General features: G+C 38.8%; 1 protein-coding gene across 2 annotated transcripts in view; it reads right to left on the reverse strand.

Annotated features, from left to right (window-relative positions):
- The window catches only part of LOC122796566 (F-box/LRR-repeat protein 2-like), a 1,765,375-nt gene that overhangs the window by 842,401 nt on the left and 904,001 nt on the right, over window positions 1-18,973 (reverse strand). For both annotated transcript variants that reach the window (XM_044065149.1, XM_044065150.1), the window contains exons 6-7: window positions 8,644-8,712; window positions 8,453-8,548 (exon numbers count right to left, since the gene is read on the reverse strand). In XM_044065149.1, coding sequence (XP_043921084.1) covers window positions 8,453-8,548; window positions 8,644-8,712 — 165 coding nt within the window. The remainder of the gene's footprint in view (window positions 1-8,452; window positions 8,549-8,643; window positions 8,713-18,973) is intronic.

An 18,973-nucleotide genomic window follows, 5' to 3' on the forward strand; every position in this document is an offset into this window, starting at 1 on the left:
GGGAGACCCTTCACCTTCCTTGAAATCAGTATCTGTAGTGAGAGATTCTGTATAGGAATCCACAATCCTCCTTTTACACAGTGTCTTCCTAGAGACCTCCTTGGGTGGGCGCTCCAAGGTGGTGTCAGGAAAAAGCCTGGGGATCCCACTGAGGGAACGGTGTGGAGGCTGTCACTCATTTATCTCTAATACATATGACAAGAATGCTTGGGGTTTCATTTAGATGCTTTAATATATACAAACACATCAGGATGGATAGCAGCATCATTAAATACAAACTAGTTAACAAACAGAGCTTACATACATACATATTCACATTTCAACAGCTAACTACAAAATGGCAGTCAGGCTCGTACATACTCAGTATTTATACTCTAGTGCAGGCCCTTGGATAGCTTCTTAAAGGTATATACACACTCACTGATCTACATCCTCCCTCTTAAAAAGATTGCCCTTCATGCAAAAGAATATTAGAGATAAGCTTGCATTACTATGTACATCAGAAACAAAATACAATGTTCATGTCCAAGTTGCTTCATATCTGCTACTGGGTTTAGAGATTCGACCATATCTCGTAACATAACAGTTGAGAATAGATTTAGCAACAGGGACAGTTTGCAGTGCACAACTCGTATCAGGAACTTCTGGATTCGTCATAGGAACAGGAATGTCCTCTGGAAATGGAACACCAGATAACTCAGTCTGAGATAGACAGTCTTTCTCACAAGCTATCTGCTGTGGTATAAGCTTGGACACTGGTCTCAAACATTCCCAATTCCACCTAAAAGTTGCTCCTTCTGATTCTACAATGTACGATCTCGGCTCTGAACCAATATTCTTCATGACACCAATCCGATCATAACCTTTGGACATCTGCATCTTTACCACTTCTCCCTCTTGTAATGGATTGAGCGGTTTACTGGCCTATCACCTTTATTTACTCTGGCAAATGTTTCTGCAGACATAACATTGCACTTCAAACCTGTGTTAACTTTGAGCTCTGTGGGTTTGCCTTTTATCTAAAAAGTACAAAATACTTCATTCTTGGCCCTTAAATCAACTGCATTAAACTTTTCATGAAGCAATGACACAACATCAACATAAAGAGTAGGCCTGTCACAGTCTAACTGATCAGCATGTTTCTTAAAATGTTCCCCCTTAATAAAAGAATGTGGGCCTTTTGATTTACAAAATCTTTTGAAATTATTCCATTTATCACATTTGTAGCATTGTTGACCAAAAGCTAAACATTTTCCCCGTTTTGATTCATGACTTCCACCAAAATTATGACAGTTGGTAATGAAACTAGGTTGGGGCCCATGCTTTGAGTGTGCTGAATCACTCTTGTGCTTCACTGAGACTGTGCTAGAAAGTTCTCGGGTTTACCAGTAGGTGCTGCACGGGTTAAAGCTGCCATGGGCTTGGGCCTTTTTCATTTAACCACATGCTGCATACTATCAACATGAGTTTTATCACTGTGACTTCTGGAGCTTCCCTCATTTGTAAGCATATGTGTGCTTTTCTCTGAGGTCGTATATCTGACAAATCTCAATGGCCTTATTCCAAACTAAATCACTGTCACAAAGTAAAATCTCTCTAACAGCATCATCTTTTATGCCACACACAAGTCTGTCCTTTATCAACTCATCACTTAAGTCACCAAATCTGCATGTTTAAGCTTTATTTCTCAGGTCAGTTATACATGCTGCAAAGGTTTCACCAGGCATTTGATCCCTTGTGTAAAATAAGTGCCTCTCCATTGTAAATCCCAAAGCAGACAACGAAAATAAAATTGCCAAATATGCAAAAAATCTAAAACAGCATGCTCTAGAACTTCTATAAATATACATATATGGCTCAAAAGATATGCTGACAGAATGGCATTAGATATACTGATCCTGGCATTATCATTATAACACAACCGAACAGCTCACCCTTCTGGCCCCCCCTTCTGCCCGGAAGATTGCCAAATTCCAGTAATATAACAAAGCGTGTACAAGCAGCAGTCTCTTCAGCCACAGGTACAAAACAGCTCTGACCCCATGGGACAGATGACATCGGTACATGTACTTTATGACATGCAACCACCTCACCTAAGTGTCATGTTTAATCATAGCCTCACCTCCTCACCTAGGGTTTAATCATGGCTCAGAGGTTAGTTTATCCCACCGGGCAATCACAATTGGATCCTGATCGGAAACTATCGTCCCATTGGATCACCCTTATCTGCAAAACCATGGAGCCATGGTAGTATTATCTATAAACCTGCAAGGCCAAGACGTGGCAAACTGGAAACCCTGGAACCCACCATTGGCAACCTTCAAACACCCGATCTTGTCTCTGATACTCTCTGCTTCTTTGAATCATCAGAGCCATGGACAAGGGTAAACAGGTGGTCCACAGGCTATATACAGACCCTGAGCCTTTCCTTTGGCACCCCCACTCAGAAAATCATAAGAAAACTTACTAAGTTGGGCATTAATCCCTATGTCACCCAATGGGGTTTGCAATTGCCTTTGGATATAGACCCACTCTATAAAATAACTGCTTAGCCCACTCCTCCAGCAGCTCAGACAGAGTGACAGAGTCCTCACAGTGGGGTCTGGGGTGGGGGCGCTCTTGTTTGGCATCTCTCTCTCTCATGCAGGTGCTCTAGACTCTGAGTTAACAGGCAAAGCATGCACTGCAAAACAAACTGGGGATATTGAATCCCCAAAAAATGGGGGATGCTAACTCTACTAAAAAAGGGGAGACAGGAAACAGATGCTTGGTGCCGGAGCCATGGGCTCAAGCCAATGTTCAATGTATATTTTCCAAAAAGAAAAAAAAAACATGTATCCATTACCATATATATGGCAGTACATAAAAACACAAGAAAGTGTGATAAAGAGACTAGGGGACACAGGTGGACAGTGGTCTGCTCGATATAACCACAATCCACAAAAGGTCAGGATATCCTTCTATGGTGCACACCTCATCACGAAGGGCTTTTTTTCAGAAAAAAAAGTCATGTCCACTGTACTTGTCATTCCCCTCATAGATTATAGAGACCCATTCCCCATTTGGTATTAAGTATGTACCTCTCTGCAACAGCTGGAAAGCAGCCAGAAATAAAGAAAGAAAGAATCAAAAGCAGAAAGCCAGATGGCTCCTACTCCGCCCCAAAAACTCCATAAAAAAACTATGCAATATCACTATACTCTCAGGCGTCATCTGTAACATACAAGGCTATGTCAAAACCAGAGCTGGTGGACATGCTACATAAAGAAACATGCTACCCTCAGAGCTACTGCCTCAGAGGGGCTCGGGATCCTTGTCATCACACACAACAAACAACAAAACATGCTGGAGTCTGACCCAGAGACCAGAGACTCCCAGACTCTGGAAATAGATTGCCCATACATGTCAAGCAAGTGCCTCTTTGGACCTCTTCAACCTTGGCGACTGGATGGGGAAAAGGAAATTCACCCCAGGATCACCGTCCAGTTGCCTGCTAGACAGGGGTCCAGAAAAGTAAATATGTGAAGAAATAGCCAGGGGAATTGTAGTATGGCTTGTATGTAGCCTATATGGCTGATAGCCTAGTACCAACCTATGAACCTATGAACCTATGAACATCTGTCTGGGGGAATACATATTTCTCTAAATTTATGTTTTAAGCACTCTGGGTCCTCCCTTGACTCAGCCTGTACGACAACATGACAGTTTTCCCCCCTCTCCAGCATAAACAGCAGGTGCACACACAAATCAGTGTTCCCTTTCTATAGCTTCTGACCCAGCTAAATTAAGTAGAATAAATTTTGCATGGTCATCTTTATTAGAAAATGCAGCCTGTGTGAAAATGTTGTACCCTTGCTCAAACACTATCCAGTTCTCAGCAATGTTACTGTCAAACACAAGTGCACTGGGTTTTTGAAATCCATCTGCCATGCTCGCAAAGTATGCACAAACACACTGAAAATATGGTCTTTGCAATTATGTATGAACAAACTGTGCTGTGAGCTTGTAACAACATTCAAATGCACAAGAAACTCTTTGAAATACTATACTTTGTGAAATATGCTCTGTAATGGCTGTACTCGGCAAAATATGCCTTGTAATGGTTGTACTTTGCGAAATATGCCTTGTAATGGCTGTACTTCGTGAAATAATTTCATTGTAACACTGCATAAACATGTAAACACTTTATACACTTCTGAAAACTTGGATATCTTTGCTTAATATGAAAATACATATTCTTTGTGAAAAATGCAGTAGTTTCCCTTTATTTTATTCGTTTTATGCAATTTGAACTTTATTTCAAACCTTTCCATAGTAATTTGAATATTTTTATCAATATCGTACATATCTGCTTATGTGAAAATTATTTGGAGTGTTGTGCATGCCACATTTCATATTATGTAAAAAAGAAATAGTGCTGAGCAAGTTTTAATACCTGAAATTCGTTTATGAGCTGTTTTACGACGTATGCACAGTTATGGGATGGTCCACTGCTGGATATTCCACCAGCATCTGGATAAGTGCCTTAAATCATTTTTGTCAAGCAGTTTTAAACGTCATGCCCCTTTAATATGCCGGTTCTGACTTTAGGCCTTTTTAGACATGCTGCTTCTGATACCACGTCCTTTAGTCATGCCACTTTTGACCTCATGTCGCTCGTTCGTCTCTAATACATATAACAAAAAGGCTTGGGGTTTCATTTAGATGCTTTAATATATACAAACACATCAGGATGGATAGCAAAATCAAAAATATGAATGAACTAGTTAACAAACAGAGCTTACATACATACATGTTCACATCGCAACAGCTAACTACAAAATGGCAGTTGGGCTCGCACCTGCTCATTATTTATACTCTAGTGCAAGCCCCTGGATAGCTTCTTAAAAGATATAAACAATTACTGATTACAGAGGCTTTCTGGGACTGACTGTCCATGTGGCAGCTCAGAGGCCTGAGGCACAAGTCCAGCATGAGGTGGGAAAGTTCCATCGAGGTAAGTGCCGAGCAGCTCCTAGGAATGGTGAAAACCCTCTCCAAAACGTTGAAAGCGGAAGGTCTCTACACCACCTGGAGCTATTTCACTGCAGCCGAAACCACCAGAGCAGATACCTCTCCTAGGGAGAGCGGACCTCCTGCTCCAAGGGGGTTGGATCAGAACCGAGCCACAAAAGGCTGAGGCACCAAGGGGGAGAGATATCTCTGAAAACTCTGGAGTGGAGGTCAACCCCCTGGAACTGACCTCAACAATACAGCTCTGACACACGCTTGGAACTGAAGCAGCCAGAGCAGAGCAAGTCAAAGAGAAAGTCAGAGGCAAAGAGGAGATCTCTATCGGTTCTGACACCCCGGCACTGGGACCCAACAGAACCGATAACTCCAAAACCTGGGGTAGAATTTGAGAAGGAGGTACCAGCTGAGGATGGGGAACCCTCATGGATCCAGATGTGGATGGAGCAGACAGGAGCCCCATCTGGATCTCTGTCTCGAGAACCTTCTTCATGAGCTTACCAACATCTTTGGAGGACAAACTTTGGGAAGACCCAGGAGAAACAGGGAAGGGGGTCTGGAGGATCTCCATGGGGAATGGAACGGAGACGTCCTAGTATGAACAAGCAAGGAAGACCCAGCACAGGGACTGTAGGAACCAATGCCATGGGAGCACCACTCCACCCTGTAGCATCAGAGGATAAACAGGGTGGATGAGAGGTAGTGGTCAGTGAGCTTGGAGTCGAACGAGTCAGTTCTTCTTCGGTGGTTCTGAAGAAGATCGTGCAGGAGATGGCCTCCTGGACTCCGGGGACTCCCTGGGCTTTTTAGAAGGGGGTTGAGCCCCTGATGTAGAAGGTATCTCCGAGGTGGCAGAAGGAGGAAGCAACCCTTATAAAATCAGTTTACTCCTCCTGCCTGCCAAAGCCCAAGGATGAAATGGCCTACAAAACTCACAGGGAGCATCCAAATGTTGAGGCCCCAAGCAGTACATCTATTCCCTGAGGGTGTCAGATAAGGGGATCTTCTGCCCACAGGAAGTGCACTTCTTAAACCGTAATGGCTTCTGATCAGCCATGAGGCAAGAAGGAAAGGGAAGAAAGAAGAGAGAAGACTTTTTTTTATTTTTTAAAGACATGATGGACAGAAACCTAAAAAACAGACAGAAAACTAGAGAAGAGTAGAAAAGAGACAGGTAGGGAAAGAAACAAGTCAAAAACATTTACAAACACTCAGAGAAACTGAAGATGTGGAGCTCAATGTGAACTCTAAGCGTGGCAAATGAGATCTGAGGAACTGTGGGGAAGCAGAAGGAGCTCAAGTCAGTAGTTGCGAGCTGGAAGAAGGCAGCCTGTCAGTTCCAAACCTCGGAACCGTATCCTACAGGTTAATGGAATGAAGTGGATAACATCAGATCAGTTAATTAGGAACATATTGTTTGGGAATGTAATGAGTTGGCAGACTTTAAAAACTCCCCATAGAATACTCTGTCAGAAATACTTGGTGAGCAAATTGGTGTAACAAGAAAATTATTTTTTTGAGCTGTGATATAGAATCGGAATTACCTAGACATAGTAAGTCCTTGCCGAGTTTAATTTTGGTAACTTCCAACAAAAAAGCATTTACTAGAAAGTGGAAATCAAAGTCTAAACTAGTCCTAGAAATAGTGAATAAAGTTACCGGGATAAAAGATCAGGAAGTGGGATCCTTAGAAAAGGAAAGGACTAAATTACATAGAAAAGATAGGAATTGTGGGGAAAAATACATGCAGAATAATGTTTTGGAAGAGGAATGAGGTTTAAGGGAAGTCAGGAATTGAATGAGTTATGCAAGTCTGACTGACAATGACTGTACGGAAGACAAATTATATATAATGTCTGCAACTGAAAATACCTCAATATTATTAGTTTTCATTTATACAAATGTATGATTGCCTATATCATAAGTGATAATTCAATAAAGATGTTTCTTAAAAAAAATTCTTACATATTTTCTCAGTTTTCTAGGTCATTCACATTATCCAGTAGCAAGATTTTTATTTATTTATTTATTTTACTTTATTTTTGCTCACCCAGTCTTCTTTCAATGTCATTTACACTTTTAAACTTGTTTCTATGCTGTGTATGTCAGCATTATGTTGCTGGATCATAGTTTTTAGAATTCAAACCTATCTGTTGCCATTCTCTTGCATACAAGTCTTCCTTTTCATTCATATTATTTTAAGGATAATTCTTATATTTATTTATTTTATTTATTTGACAATTGTTGACCGGGAATGTCTGACTGAGCTTGCCTCCTTTTTCAGCAGAGGCGCAGGGAGAAAAGCTCCACAAAGTATTACATACACCATAAAAAATGTTTACAAACAATACAGTATATACATGACGTAATATAAACATGCATTACAGTGCTTGGAATTCCCAATTGTAGCATGAGAGTTTAAACGTGTTATTTATAAAAAAGGCAATAAAACAATATGTTAAAGTCATTCATATACTGCCAATACATAAGGACTTATCCATATAGAGGGGAAGTAATGACAATTAACTCAGAGTTTAAGAAAAGAGTACAGAAGTACAGGCATCAGGTACATCAAGTACATCAGTAATCAGAAGCAGAGGGGAAGTTGATAGAGAAAACAGATGAGAGAAAAGTAATGTATCGAGAGAAAAGGGGTAAAAGAGGGAAAATTAGAGATTTTTTTTTTTTAATTTGTAAATAAGAGGGGAGAGTAGTAGTAGTTATAATCAAGTGAAATCTGAGAAAGGGGAGTAAGCAAAGTGGGAAAAGAAGGGAAGGAGGTAAATATGAGTAGTGGAGAAATTATATGAATGACTATCTTCTGGAAATGCCTCTTTGTAAAGATGCTCTCTTGCTCAGCAGTTTCTTCAAGTGGTCTGTTGATATGTATATTCTGACAGGATTGTTTTAAAATTGTTAATTTTTACAAATATAATTTGATCTCGAGACAAATACACAATTTTCTTCATGTCTGGCAATGACTGGATCAAATATGATACTAAAATCCTATCAAAAACTTTTTAATAGTACAGATAAACTCAAATTTGCTGTACTCAAGCCACCATCTTGGCCACACCTTTCATGATGAGACATTTTACTCCAATATTTTGTCAAGTTGATTTGCAAACTGTAACAAATGACATAAAAGTAATTATGCTTGCTTGACAGAGTAAGTGCAGTAAACTTTAAAGCTTATCATCCAATGGGTGTCAGTGGTACTGCACACTTACAAAAAATAAGTGCCAAGACTGCACATAACACATATATTACACAATGTACTAGCACTTGGCACCTTAGTGTCTTAACGTCTTTTTTTTTGTCTTCTCTGATGGTATGATTCAATTTCTAAAAAGAGCTAAGCAATCAACAATATATTTGAGCTGAAAATTACAGCATACGTTTGCAAGTTTAAAAAAGAGGGAAAATTCAGAAGTGGTCTCACCTTAACATCTTCAGTGCACTGTTTGAGACTGTTACACAAGACGTCAGATCCAGATGCTTCAGTTTGGAACAGAATTTGCTAAGGCTATTACACGTGCTAAGGCAATATAAAAGTGAAAGTTTTTTTTTTTCAGTGAATGAACACAAGAGAGAAAAACAGCATAAAAGTCATAGCAAATGTAGGTTGATTACCTGTCAGTTACCTTTGTACATCCATTAAGATTTAAGTTTTCAATGTTTCTACAGTTTTGTGCAAATGTCCTAAAAGTGATAAAAATAAAAAGATGAAACATACAGACACTGATATCTACTGCTTACATTCTCGCAGACAGAAGACCCCCATAGAAAACTCCCAAAATTGATATGGTCAACCAACAAAAGATTTTAAAATTCAAACATGTCCAGTAACTAAAACACACACAAGGCCAACAAAAAAGAAAAGGATTCCTATCTCCAAGGTCTGTCAACCACTATATCATGTAAAGCATGCAATTAACCAGAAAGTATACTTTTTGCAAAAGGGTCCGCAACTAACATTAAAAAAACTTTCTGCAGTCATCATTTTAAAAATTCCCTCAGCAGTCTGCACCAATTGCACATTTATTTATTTGTTTGCTTTTGTTTTACAGGAAAGTTGGACTGGGCAAAACCCTCTTTTCAGCAGAGGCCAGGGGAGAAATGTTCCATAGAAGTTAATAATATTAAATTGAATAAGAAATGTTACAGCTTAAAAATTCAAACCTACCAGAAAAATAACTACAACAAAAATCCAAATGTAGAAGAATACATATGTTGTTACAAAGCAAGTGAAAAACATTTTGTAATTGCTGGTCAGTTTATTTTTCAGTAAACAAAACAATAGTAATTCAGAGCAGCAGGTGTAAGAGTAATCACTAAGATGGAGAATTGAATAGGCAAAGGAAAAGTTAGGAGGATTGAAGGATGTTAAGAATAAGAGAGAGGAAAGACAGGTGAGAAGTTATTTTTGAGAGATGAGGTGTGGAATATGGAGAAGTGGGTAGGACAAGAATATAAGCTAAGAATAGGAATGTGAGGGAAAATGCAGAATTGAAAAAGAAGTGAAAGGAGGAATATAATGGCTGGGAATTAATAAATGAGAAAAAGAGCTTTGGGGAAGACGACAGATGGTTGGGATAAAGTGAGTGGTTAAAGCTTTTCTGGAGAGGGTGTACAGTCATATAACCAGTGTGAGTCAGATGGGATGCAAGTCGTGCTTTAAACTAAGATATGTTGTTTATTAAGTGTCATAGGTGTCAAATTCTAATATTTGGGTATATACCATATGAGTTATTTGTCAGGGAGATGGTAGCCAAGAAGTTGTCAGTTGATCTACAAGAACAGTGATGAATACCAGGTCATGGTTGGTGTTAGGGAGGGACACATCACGAGTATGTAATATTTATGAACTTTATTTGGTTGACTGCAAGGATGATGGAAAGTTCAAGCCATTTCAAATGGTTCAAGGTTGTACAGTGGTGGCTTTAAGATGGTAATGAGGCTGCAAATTTGACAATTTTGTTAAAGTTCTGCTTAGATTTTGACTGTTTTAGCAGCCATTTTGTGAAAGTAGATGATGCATAGAGGACGGTTGGAAGGAAAACTGCAGATGCAATGTACTTTCTGGAAAAATCTGAAAGGAAATGTTTGACTCTGTATAGTTAACTCAGTTTTTGATGGGTTTTCTTTTGTTATGAGGTGAAATGTGGAGATCAAATTTGTAGTTTTTATCAATTGTTAACCCTAGGAGTTTAATGTGAGAGGCAACTTCTGCATGGGTGCCATTAGCAGATATTAGGGAGAATGAGATATTCCTACACTGACAGGTTTTAAAAGAAAGGCACATACATTTTACCAGATCAGAATCATTCAGGCCAACATCAATGGATGAGAAAGATGCTTAAGTGTGAGATTGGAAGTCATTGAAGTTTTTAGCAGATTATGGTGGTCATCATTTCTCTCAACCTCAGAGCAAGAAATCTGGTCAAAGCCATAAATAAAACTGGGACAAAGGCCCAAAATACGGACAATTTTTAAATACTGCTCTTACAAATGTGGACAGTTGATAAAATAACAGGTTTTACATTAGCATGAATTTTCTGAACGGTATTAAGTCTGCAACTCAAATGTCTGTCATTATTTTTTTTAACTTTGATCTTTAATGATTTGCCAGAAAACCACAACTTTTTAAAAAACAGACGTAAAATATGAGGCAAAAATCTGTACAGTTGAGAGGTATGGTGGTTATTTGCATATTGTATAACTGTGGCATTTGGTGTATACAGAAATAGGCTATTGAAAAAATAAATCTGGGACCCAAGTTTAAGCTAAGTGCTTTTGTTCAAATTTAATCAAGAACTTCATCAGAGCTAAAAACAAAATGGAGGACATCCCTTGAATACATCACTAGTCACATGACATGATTTAAACAGCCACAGCTGCTTAAGTGATATCAGTCAAATAAAATGTTTTAATAACTGTGTATGTTGAAAACAATAAATAATTAATAGTTCAACATATAATATGAGGAACAAATGATAAAATATTTATAAATCTAAAAACTATTGCTTAAATGTAAGCAAACACTTATTGGTTCCTATTTAATCCTGGTAATTTGTCAGCCTGGAAAAGTATCTGCCATTTTAATTCCCTCACCTCTAAGAGGAAATAAATATCGCCATAAAAAGGACTGGGTATAATATAACAAACACATTTCTTAAAATTAAACAAGTCAGTGAGTGTTTGCCTAAAGCATTCGTGGGATCCTTTTTTTTTTTGATGGCTGACACATTCATAAATTCTTTTTGAGAGCTTTCTGTTAGTCTTACCTACACAGAAACAACTGCATGTTTCACTGGTAGCTAAATAAACAATGAAGGTTGAATTGCAAATTAACCTACTTTTTTCCCAAAACTGAGTCCCATTGTGCCTCAACACAATGTTTGACCCCTTGTTGATAAACTTGCAAAATCTGCAAGCATTACACTGGAACATCTCATTGTTCCTAGTGACAAACTTCAATAGGAATGTTCTCAAAAACCTTTCTAAAATCAAAATGTTTCTTAAAGCTAAACTTAGGTTAAGACCCAAAAACAGAACTTAAATCACTGTTGCCTAGTAAGAGATTCCAATTTTTACTGATAATACTTCTGATATCATAAGTATCTAAAGATAGGAAAATATTTTGTTCTACCTAAATCTGGAGAACAAACCATACCTATTTTTTTAAGATTAGCTATATGTGGAGTCACCTGGCTTAGTGTTTTTTTGTTTTTTCATAAATCTCAGATGTCGACCATCCAAAGAAAAGTAATGTTGGGTAGAAGTAGCTTTTCAAAAGATGTTACTATGAAATACAGAATTCTCAACATCCATTTGAATTTCCAGGTCCAAGAAATTCATTGAAACCCTTACACTTCCTACAGTGAAAGAAAGTCAGTACTGCTATTCAAATATAGAATTAAACTGTCAAGCTTGTCTTTCCCCCACATATAAAAAATCTCCATCAGTGTATCTTACATAAAATAAAACCTTATTAAACAAAGCGTGCAAACACAAACTCATGTAACCCACCAACTCGTGACAATGCTGGTGCCATCTGGTTCCCATAGCTATGCCCCTTTTCTGTTTTTAATAAATACCAGTGAATACAAAAAAACTGTTGCCTAAAACTAGCTCAACAAGTAAACATACCATGTTGGTGAAACTGTTGTCATATTTGGTAAACCTACAGAGAAACTCTCTACAGTAATCAATGTCAGTCTCTTGTGGAACATTACTGCATAAAAAAGCAATATCTAGAGTGACCATACATTTTTCCTCGGCCTGTAAAAGGATAATGGTATAAGAAGTTTAATATAGCTCAGGAGTCCCTTAAATAAAAAGCTGACTTCTGGACTAAAGGGTTCAAAATGGAGTCCAAAAAAATAGAAATGTTCTCTGTCTTACTACCATCAGCAGCTATAAAAGGTCTAAAGGGTGGAAAGCTTCCCACTTAGATGGGTTTGTGAATTTTGGGATTGCCAAAAAACAGGCCATTTTGGGAAAGCCCATCTGCAAAACAAAACTCAAGTGTGTGTGTATCTGCTCTTGATGTAACATCCGATAAAATACTATCAATTATACAAAAATGAGACTTTCTTTAATGGAAGTGACTTTGTAATAAACACTGTCTGTTAACATACCTGACAAAACTCTAATATGATCACTATGATCCATAAGCAACGGTGCCATTCCCCTTGTCAGCTTTCATAATTCTTAAACCAATAGCTTTCTTAAGTTCAGACAAAGCTTGCCTTTTAGACAGTGTGAGAATGTAAAACCTATTGTTAGGTGTAGCCTTAGCTAACTCATGCGTTTCATTCTCACAAATGTCTAAAAAGCCCTGTAAAGTCTGATGCAGAGTAGGATTAAATGTGCTTCTTTTTCTAAAAATAACACTACAGCTACAATCATTTATGTCATATAAACTGCAATGTAAATTTAATTTTCAAGCAAAAGTTTCAAATCTTTAACTGCATTAACATTTGCCCTGTTTGAAGGAACAAAGGAAAACTCTTTCTTTAGCATGGACAAGTGTCTGTTCTTGACTAAAAAAGTGCTAAAACTCACAACAGGACAACCATTACACCAAAGAAATTATTTACAATTAGTTCCTCTTCCCTCTGCCCCTTCCCCTTCATTTCCATTTCCCTTTGGAATGGCCTTGATTCATTGGCACATTCATTGGGGTGACCATCTGAAAAGGAGAAAGTGGTAAGGGAATGTCAGACTCAGTGTTCAAAATAAAAACATTAGCAGAATTACTAAAGTTATGTTCAGCTGTGTTAGAAATATCAGATGGACCAACCAAAGCTTGACTGTCTTGAATATTATTCCCTGTTTGAACAGAAACACCTTAATTGGTTGGTTCAAAAGTAATAACTTCATGTGCATTACTAGATTTGTTTAATGGGTATGCATTACCACAAGAATACATATCAAAATCCCTAAGGAGTTTCTGCTGCTTTCTATTAACAACAGTAGCTGTATGTCTTTCCAACTTAGCTCCAATACTATTGTATTCAGTATTACGTCCTTGAAAACAACAATACTTTTAAATCTCAGCATCCAACTTCTTAATTGAGTCCTTGAGAACACTTAGTTTCTCTTGACAGTCTGAAACAACAGTGTAATTGAAAAACTTAAGTTTCTTGTACAATGCATCAGTGTCTAACACCATCAGGAAACTTAAAAGTTCTCAGTCCAAAAGAAACATGCTGAATAGCAATACAATGTTCCAAGTAAAATATTTCTAGTTTAACAGTTTGAAATTTAAGTAGCTGCTTTTCAAGTTCAAAAAACCTGCGTTCTGCAGCTACTAAGATTTGATGTACTAGAATCAAGAAAAATATTCTTAAAAAATGCAGTGCCTGACTCAAAAGGATTATTACTGCAGTGTAGCAAACTGTCAGTACTGAAAAAAGAGCTACCATTGCTATCACCATTTGTAACCAGTCCTGGGTCATGAAGAGAAGCCAAAAGCTCAACATTGTTGTTAACACTGCAAACCTTAGGGCCACAATTGTGTGAAAAAGAAATCCCATGCCTTTGAACATTGTTAAAAAGGGTCTATCACTTCATTGAATACGTGAATATCGAACGCTCACATGAGCAAATATTTGGTAACTCGAAGTTTGTGAAATTTTGTGCAGTACAGTGAAGATCGGGATTTTTGCCGTTTCCTCACTGTAATACAATTTTGGAGTAGGAATATATATTTAGCGGGGGGTGTTGGGGTGCAGCCTCCCACAATACATTTTTCGAGTACATGAATATTCGCACATGTCAGCATTCGATATTCACGTATTCGATGAAGTGATATAGACACATTCAAAATGCCCTGCACTTGGTTCAATAATCCAGTAAGTGAGTTGGTCAGAATGTTTGGATCCAAAAGGAACCAGGTGTAACATTAAATCCAAGTTTAAATTAGTACCATCATCGAAGAATCCAACAGGGCTGCTGCTATTGCTGAGATTGGCTTCCATGCTGCAGAAGGGTGTATACAAAAATGAAAAAGCAGCTACTAACTGCAAAAAAAAAAAAAAAAAAACTGAAACTTAAAAAGTGAGGTTGAAGAAAAGTAAAATCAGCTGAAGCAGCACCAAATGAAACAGTAATCAAAGAACAAACAATGTGGGACCAAAGTTTAAGCTATTTTTTTCAGTTTCAGTTTTTTTTTTTTTTTTTGGAGTTAGTAGCTGCTTTTTTGTTCATTGAGAATATGGAGTCCCAAGGAACACAGGCGGGAATTTTAGAAAGGTAAAAGTAGTGTGTGACCATTTGACATTTGTGTTCTTCTGGAAAGGCAAAATGAAAACCAATTTAGAGTGCAACTGGAGAGTCCAAGTTGAGCAACTCTTTACAGTAACATGGTATTATGCTACAGTGTCAAAAGCTTTTGATAAGTCTAGGTAGCCAGCTGAAACTATGTTGTCACTGTTTCTGTGGTACTGGGTGGAAATGAGGAATGACACTATTGCAATATTGGTACTATGAAATAGGTGGAATCTATGATGGTAACTAGCTGTGAATATATTTTTCCATGATCTTTGACAAGTGGAAGAGGATAGAAATGGTTACAAATTGGTAAGTTGTTGAACCATTTTTTTTTTTATAAAGGCCTCAACTGTTTTCAATCCACACTTCACTAAGGTATCTTGTGGCCTTTCTGTCTCTCCAGTCCTACATTCTTTCCCAACTTATGGATGCTGATTTCTTACTTAAAATGGTTACTGTATTAACTGTATAATATATGCAAAGAGTAATGGATATAACTGGTGCATTTTTCTTCCACTTTCCCCCCCGAATGGCTTATTTATTTTTTTATTTTCATTATATAGTCAACTCAATGGGCCATTCATGTGGCCAGAAATTTCCTTCAGCCATCCAGTTCCCTGTTCTTTTCATCTATTTATCAGTCCACAAGAGGTTGCCGCCGGACAGTCTCAATTTCTGAAATTCGGTGGCACAGAGCTGAAGATATTTTTGTGCTAGAATTTTCTTCCCTTTTTGACACAGGCATGCAATGACATCAGCCTTGTGTTGCCATGCCCCTGTGTTACTGACTACACAGGATATCTAGCTGTGACTGAACACTGCTGTTGGTGTTCATCTAGCTATCACTAAAGGACATCTCCCTCTAATGCCAAGTGGTCCATCTCCCCAGAAAAAGGCCTTTGATCTCTTAAATATCCTCCACCATAGCCGGTACTCAGACCAATGTTCCTACTTCAATCACTGGCTTCAATGCTTCTCTGCCACAAGGGCAAGCCATTCTACATGGTACTGGTGTGTAACTGTACTTACAGCATGCACAAGACTGACAAAATTAAAAAAAAAGCCTCTCTACTTAAAATATGTAGTTGTCTCCTATCTACCCAGAATAAGTGTAAACTAAACACGTGCAATTACAAAGTACTTTTTTAATTCTGCTCCTTATGGATTGTGCAGTTTACCTCCCAATGTGTAGTATAAGAATGTCATACAGTGCTATTTTTATACACCTGTTGAGAACTATAAATCCAAGATCTTATGTTAGCAGTATGTAACTCCATTGTCTGCCTCCTTCCTCTGTACTCTCTATCTCCAAAAATAAACACCCCAAAGCCACTACCAAGCACCCTGTTTAGCAGGTGACTTCCAAACAGAATGTTCCATGACTGCTAGCAATAAAAAGAAGTTATCTGCTCACCATAATCTTCCATCTGTTTTGTCCATTTTCATTCTTTAACTGATGGGTTCGGATCTGATCCCTTGGATTCGACTTGGATGTTGCTAAAGCTGGTGGCAAACAAGAACTCTCGAACTTCTCCCTTACCTGCAATGTACCAACCCCAATTACCTCTGATCTTGTTTGCTGACTTTAGTAAAAAGGTATATTTGTATTCATAAATGGAGAAGGCTAAATCTGGAGCTTAATATAAGGACAGAAATGTCCTGTAAAGTACAGTTTTGTACCTACCATAAATGTAGATGTTCGAGGATCTACATTGCTGCAGTCATAACCTGTGGGTAGTCCGCTGTCCTCGGTCGGCCCGAATACCAAAGAGCTGGGCTGGCGTCGGTCATTGTCGCCTAGAGCTGACGTCAGTACGTAGTAGTACTTAAGCGCATGACCGATGCCATATCCTCAGTCTTTCTTGCCCCAGATATCAGAAGGCCTAAGAAGGAAAGAAGGCCAGAGCTAAAATAGCAAAAGCCTAACAACTACCAGTGTGGAAATAAAGATTATCCCAAAAAACACAGCAACCACAAACTATAGAGGGGAAGGAGGGAGGGATAATTGGACTGCAGCAATGTAGATCCTCGAACATCTACATTTATGGTAGGTACAAAACTGTACTATGTTCTTCGTCTCACATTGCTGCAGTCATAACCTGTGGGTAGAATCCCAAAGCAAAGGAAAAGGGAAGCTGGCAAACTAAATAGCATTAGGAGCTGCTAACATGCCCTGTAAAACTGCAGTGGCAAACCCAGCCCTGGACTTGGAATAAAGAGGGAGATGGTAATGCTTAGTAAAAGTGTGTACTGAACTCCAAGTAGCTGCCTCCAAAATATCCTTAGTAGCTACCCCTCAAAAAAGCAGTAGATGTGGCAGTAGCCCTGGTAGAATGAGGTCTGATCCCAGCAGGAACCTCCTTCCCATGATGAGAATAACAAAAAGCAATACATTGACCAATCCACTTAGAAATAGTTTGCTTTGAAACAGCTTTCCCTTGTGAACCCAAAGCAAAGGAAACAAATAACTGTTGAGTCTGTCTGAACTCTTTAGTCCTGCTCAAATAATAACGTAGCTGCCTGTGGATATCCAAAGAATGCAAGACATTTTCCCCTTTATTTTGGGGATCAGCATAAAAAGTAGGCAAATGAATAAACTGGTTCAAGGCCACATTAGAAATCACTTTAGGCATAAAAGTAGGGTTAGTTCGCAAAGAAACTCTATCTTTACGGAAAATCAGAAAGGGTTCAACTGCCATGAGTGCCTGCAATTCAGATACCCTCCTAGCAGAAGTAATGGCCAACAAAAAAGCAGTCTTCCAAGACAAAAACTTCAATTCAGACACAGCTGCAGGTTCAAAAGGAGGTAAAGTAAGCTTCTCTAACACAAAATTGAGATCCCAGGAAGGAGTAGGGGCTCTACGTGGGGGTCTTATATTCTTTGCCCCTCTAAGAAACTGTTTGAACAAAGGGTCAGAAAATAAAGGAGGGTCACAATCATAGTGAGCAGAAATGGCTGCAGCATGAACCTTCACAGAAGAGAATGACAAACCCTTGTCCAGTAATTCAGTAAGATACTGTAGTGCAAAAATAGAAGTTATGTTCTTACCATAACGTTCCATGCTAGTTGTCTTCTTCTCGCCGCCTTCTTGCTGGATGGGTTCGGAGCCGACCTCGGCTCCGACTCGGCCACTCTAAAAGCTCGAGAGTTGGTTCCACCGGCTCGAGGCTCCCCTTATATCCCACAATGCTAGGCGTGAGTTACCTCAGATCTCGTTTGTAAGCTAGGCCCAGCTATGTTTATAGTTATTCTATTACTATTAAAGTCCACCTCTATAAACCAGGGAGAAGAGAAGGGTGACCTACATCCTGATCCAGGAAAATATGCACAGCAGCATATACCTAAAGTAAAGAGGTGGTAGAAAGAGAGGTCACAATCAAACTCCTCTAGGTCTGTCCAGGCCAGGGGGAAGGAGGGTGGGACGCAAGAAGAAGGCGAGAAGAAGACAACTAACATGGAACGTTATGGTAAGAACATAACTTCTATATGTTAAGTTGTCTATCTCGCCTTCATTCTTGCTGGATGGGACCGTCCCTAGCACCTTGTCCCGGGTGGCCTAACGGAACAGACTCTTGAGAACAGTGGAACCAAAGTTAGCTCTATGCCTAGAAGCTAAATCCAACTTATAATGAGAGATGAAAGTGTGAGGAGTAGCCCAAGTAGCCGCTGCACAAATGGTGTCAATAGGCAGTCTGTCTTGGAAGGCTATAGAAGTAGCCAAAGCTCTGGTAGAATGGGCTTTAGGTTTGTTAGGCAGCTTTTGGTGTCTAATTTCATAAACAAGGGAAATTAGAGATGTTAGCCATCTGGATAATGATACCTTTGAAACTGAAAGTCCCTTTCTGCCTTCTGCATAAGAGACAAACAGCTGGTCAGATTTTCTGAATTGTTTGGTTCTATCCAAATAGTACATTAACTGACGATGAACATCTAGCCAATGCAATTTTTGTTCAGACCTATTAGAATATTCTGGAAAAAACACAGGGAGGTCAATGCTTTGATTTAGGTTAGACGCCGAGGCTATCTTAGGTAAAAAAACCGGGTTGGTTCGTAAAGATACCCTGTCCTTATGGAACAACAGATAAGGAGGTCGACAGCTGAGTGCATGAAGTTCTGAAACTCTTCTAGCTGAAGTAATAGCTACCAGAAAAAGAGTCTTCCATGATAGCAATTTTAAAGAAC

This window comes from Protopterus annectens, chromosome 3.part0, assembly GCF_019279795.1.
Source record: "Protopterus annectens isolate FY-2018-M chromosome 3.part0, PAN1.0, whole genome shotgun sequence".
Lineage (NCBI taxonomy): Eukaryota > Metazoa > Chordata > Ceratodontiformes > Protopteridae > Protopterus > Protopterus annectens.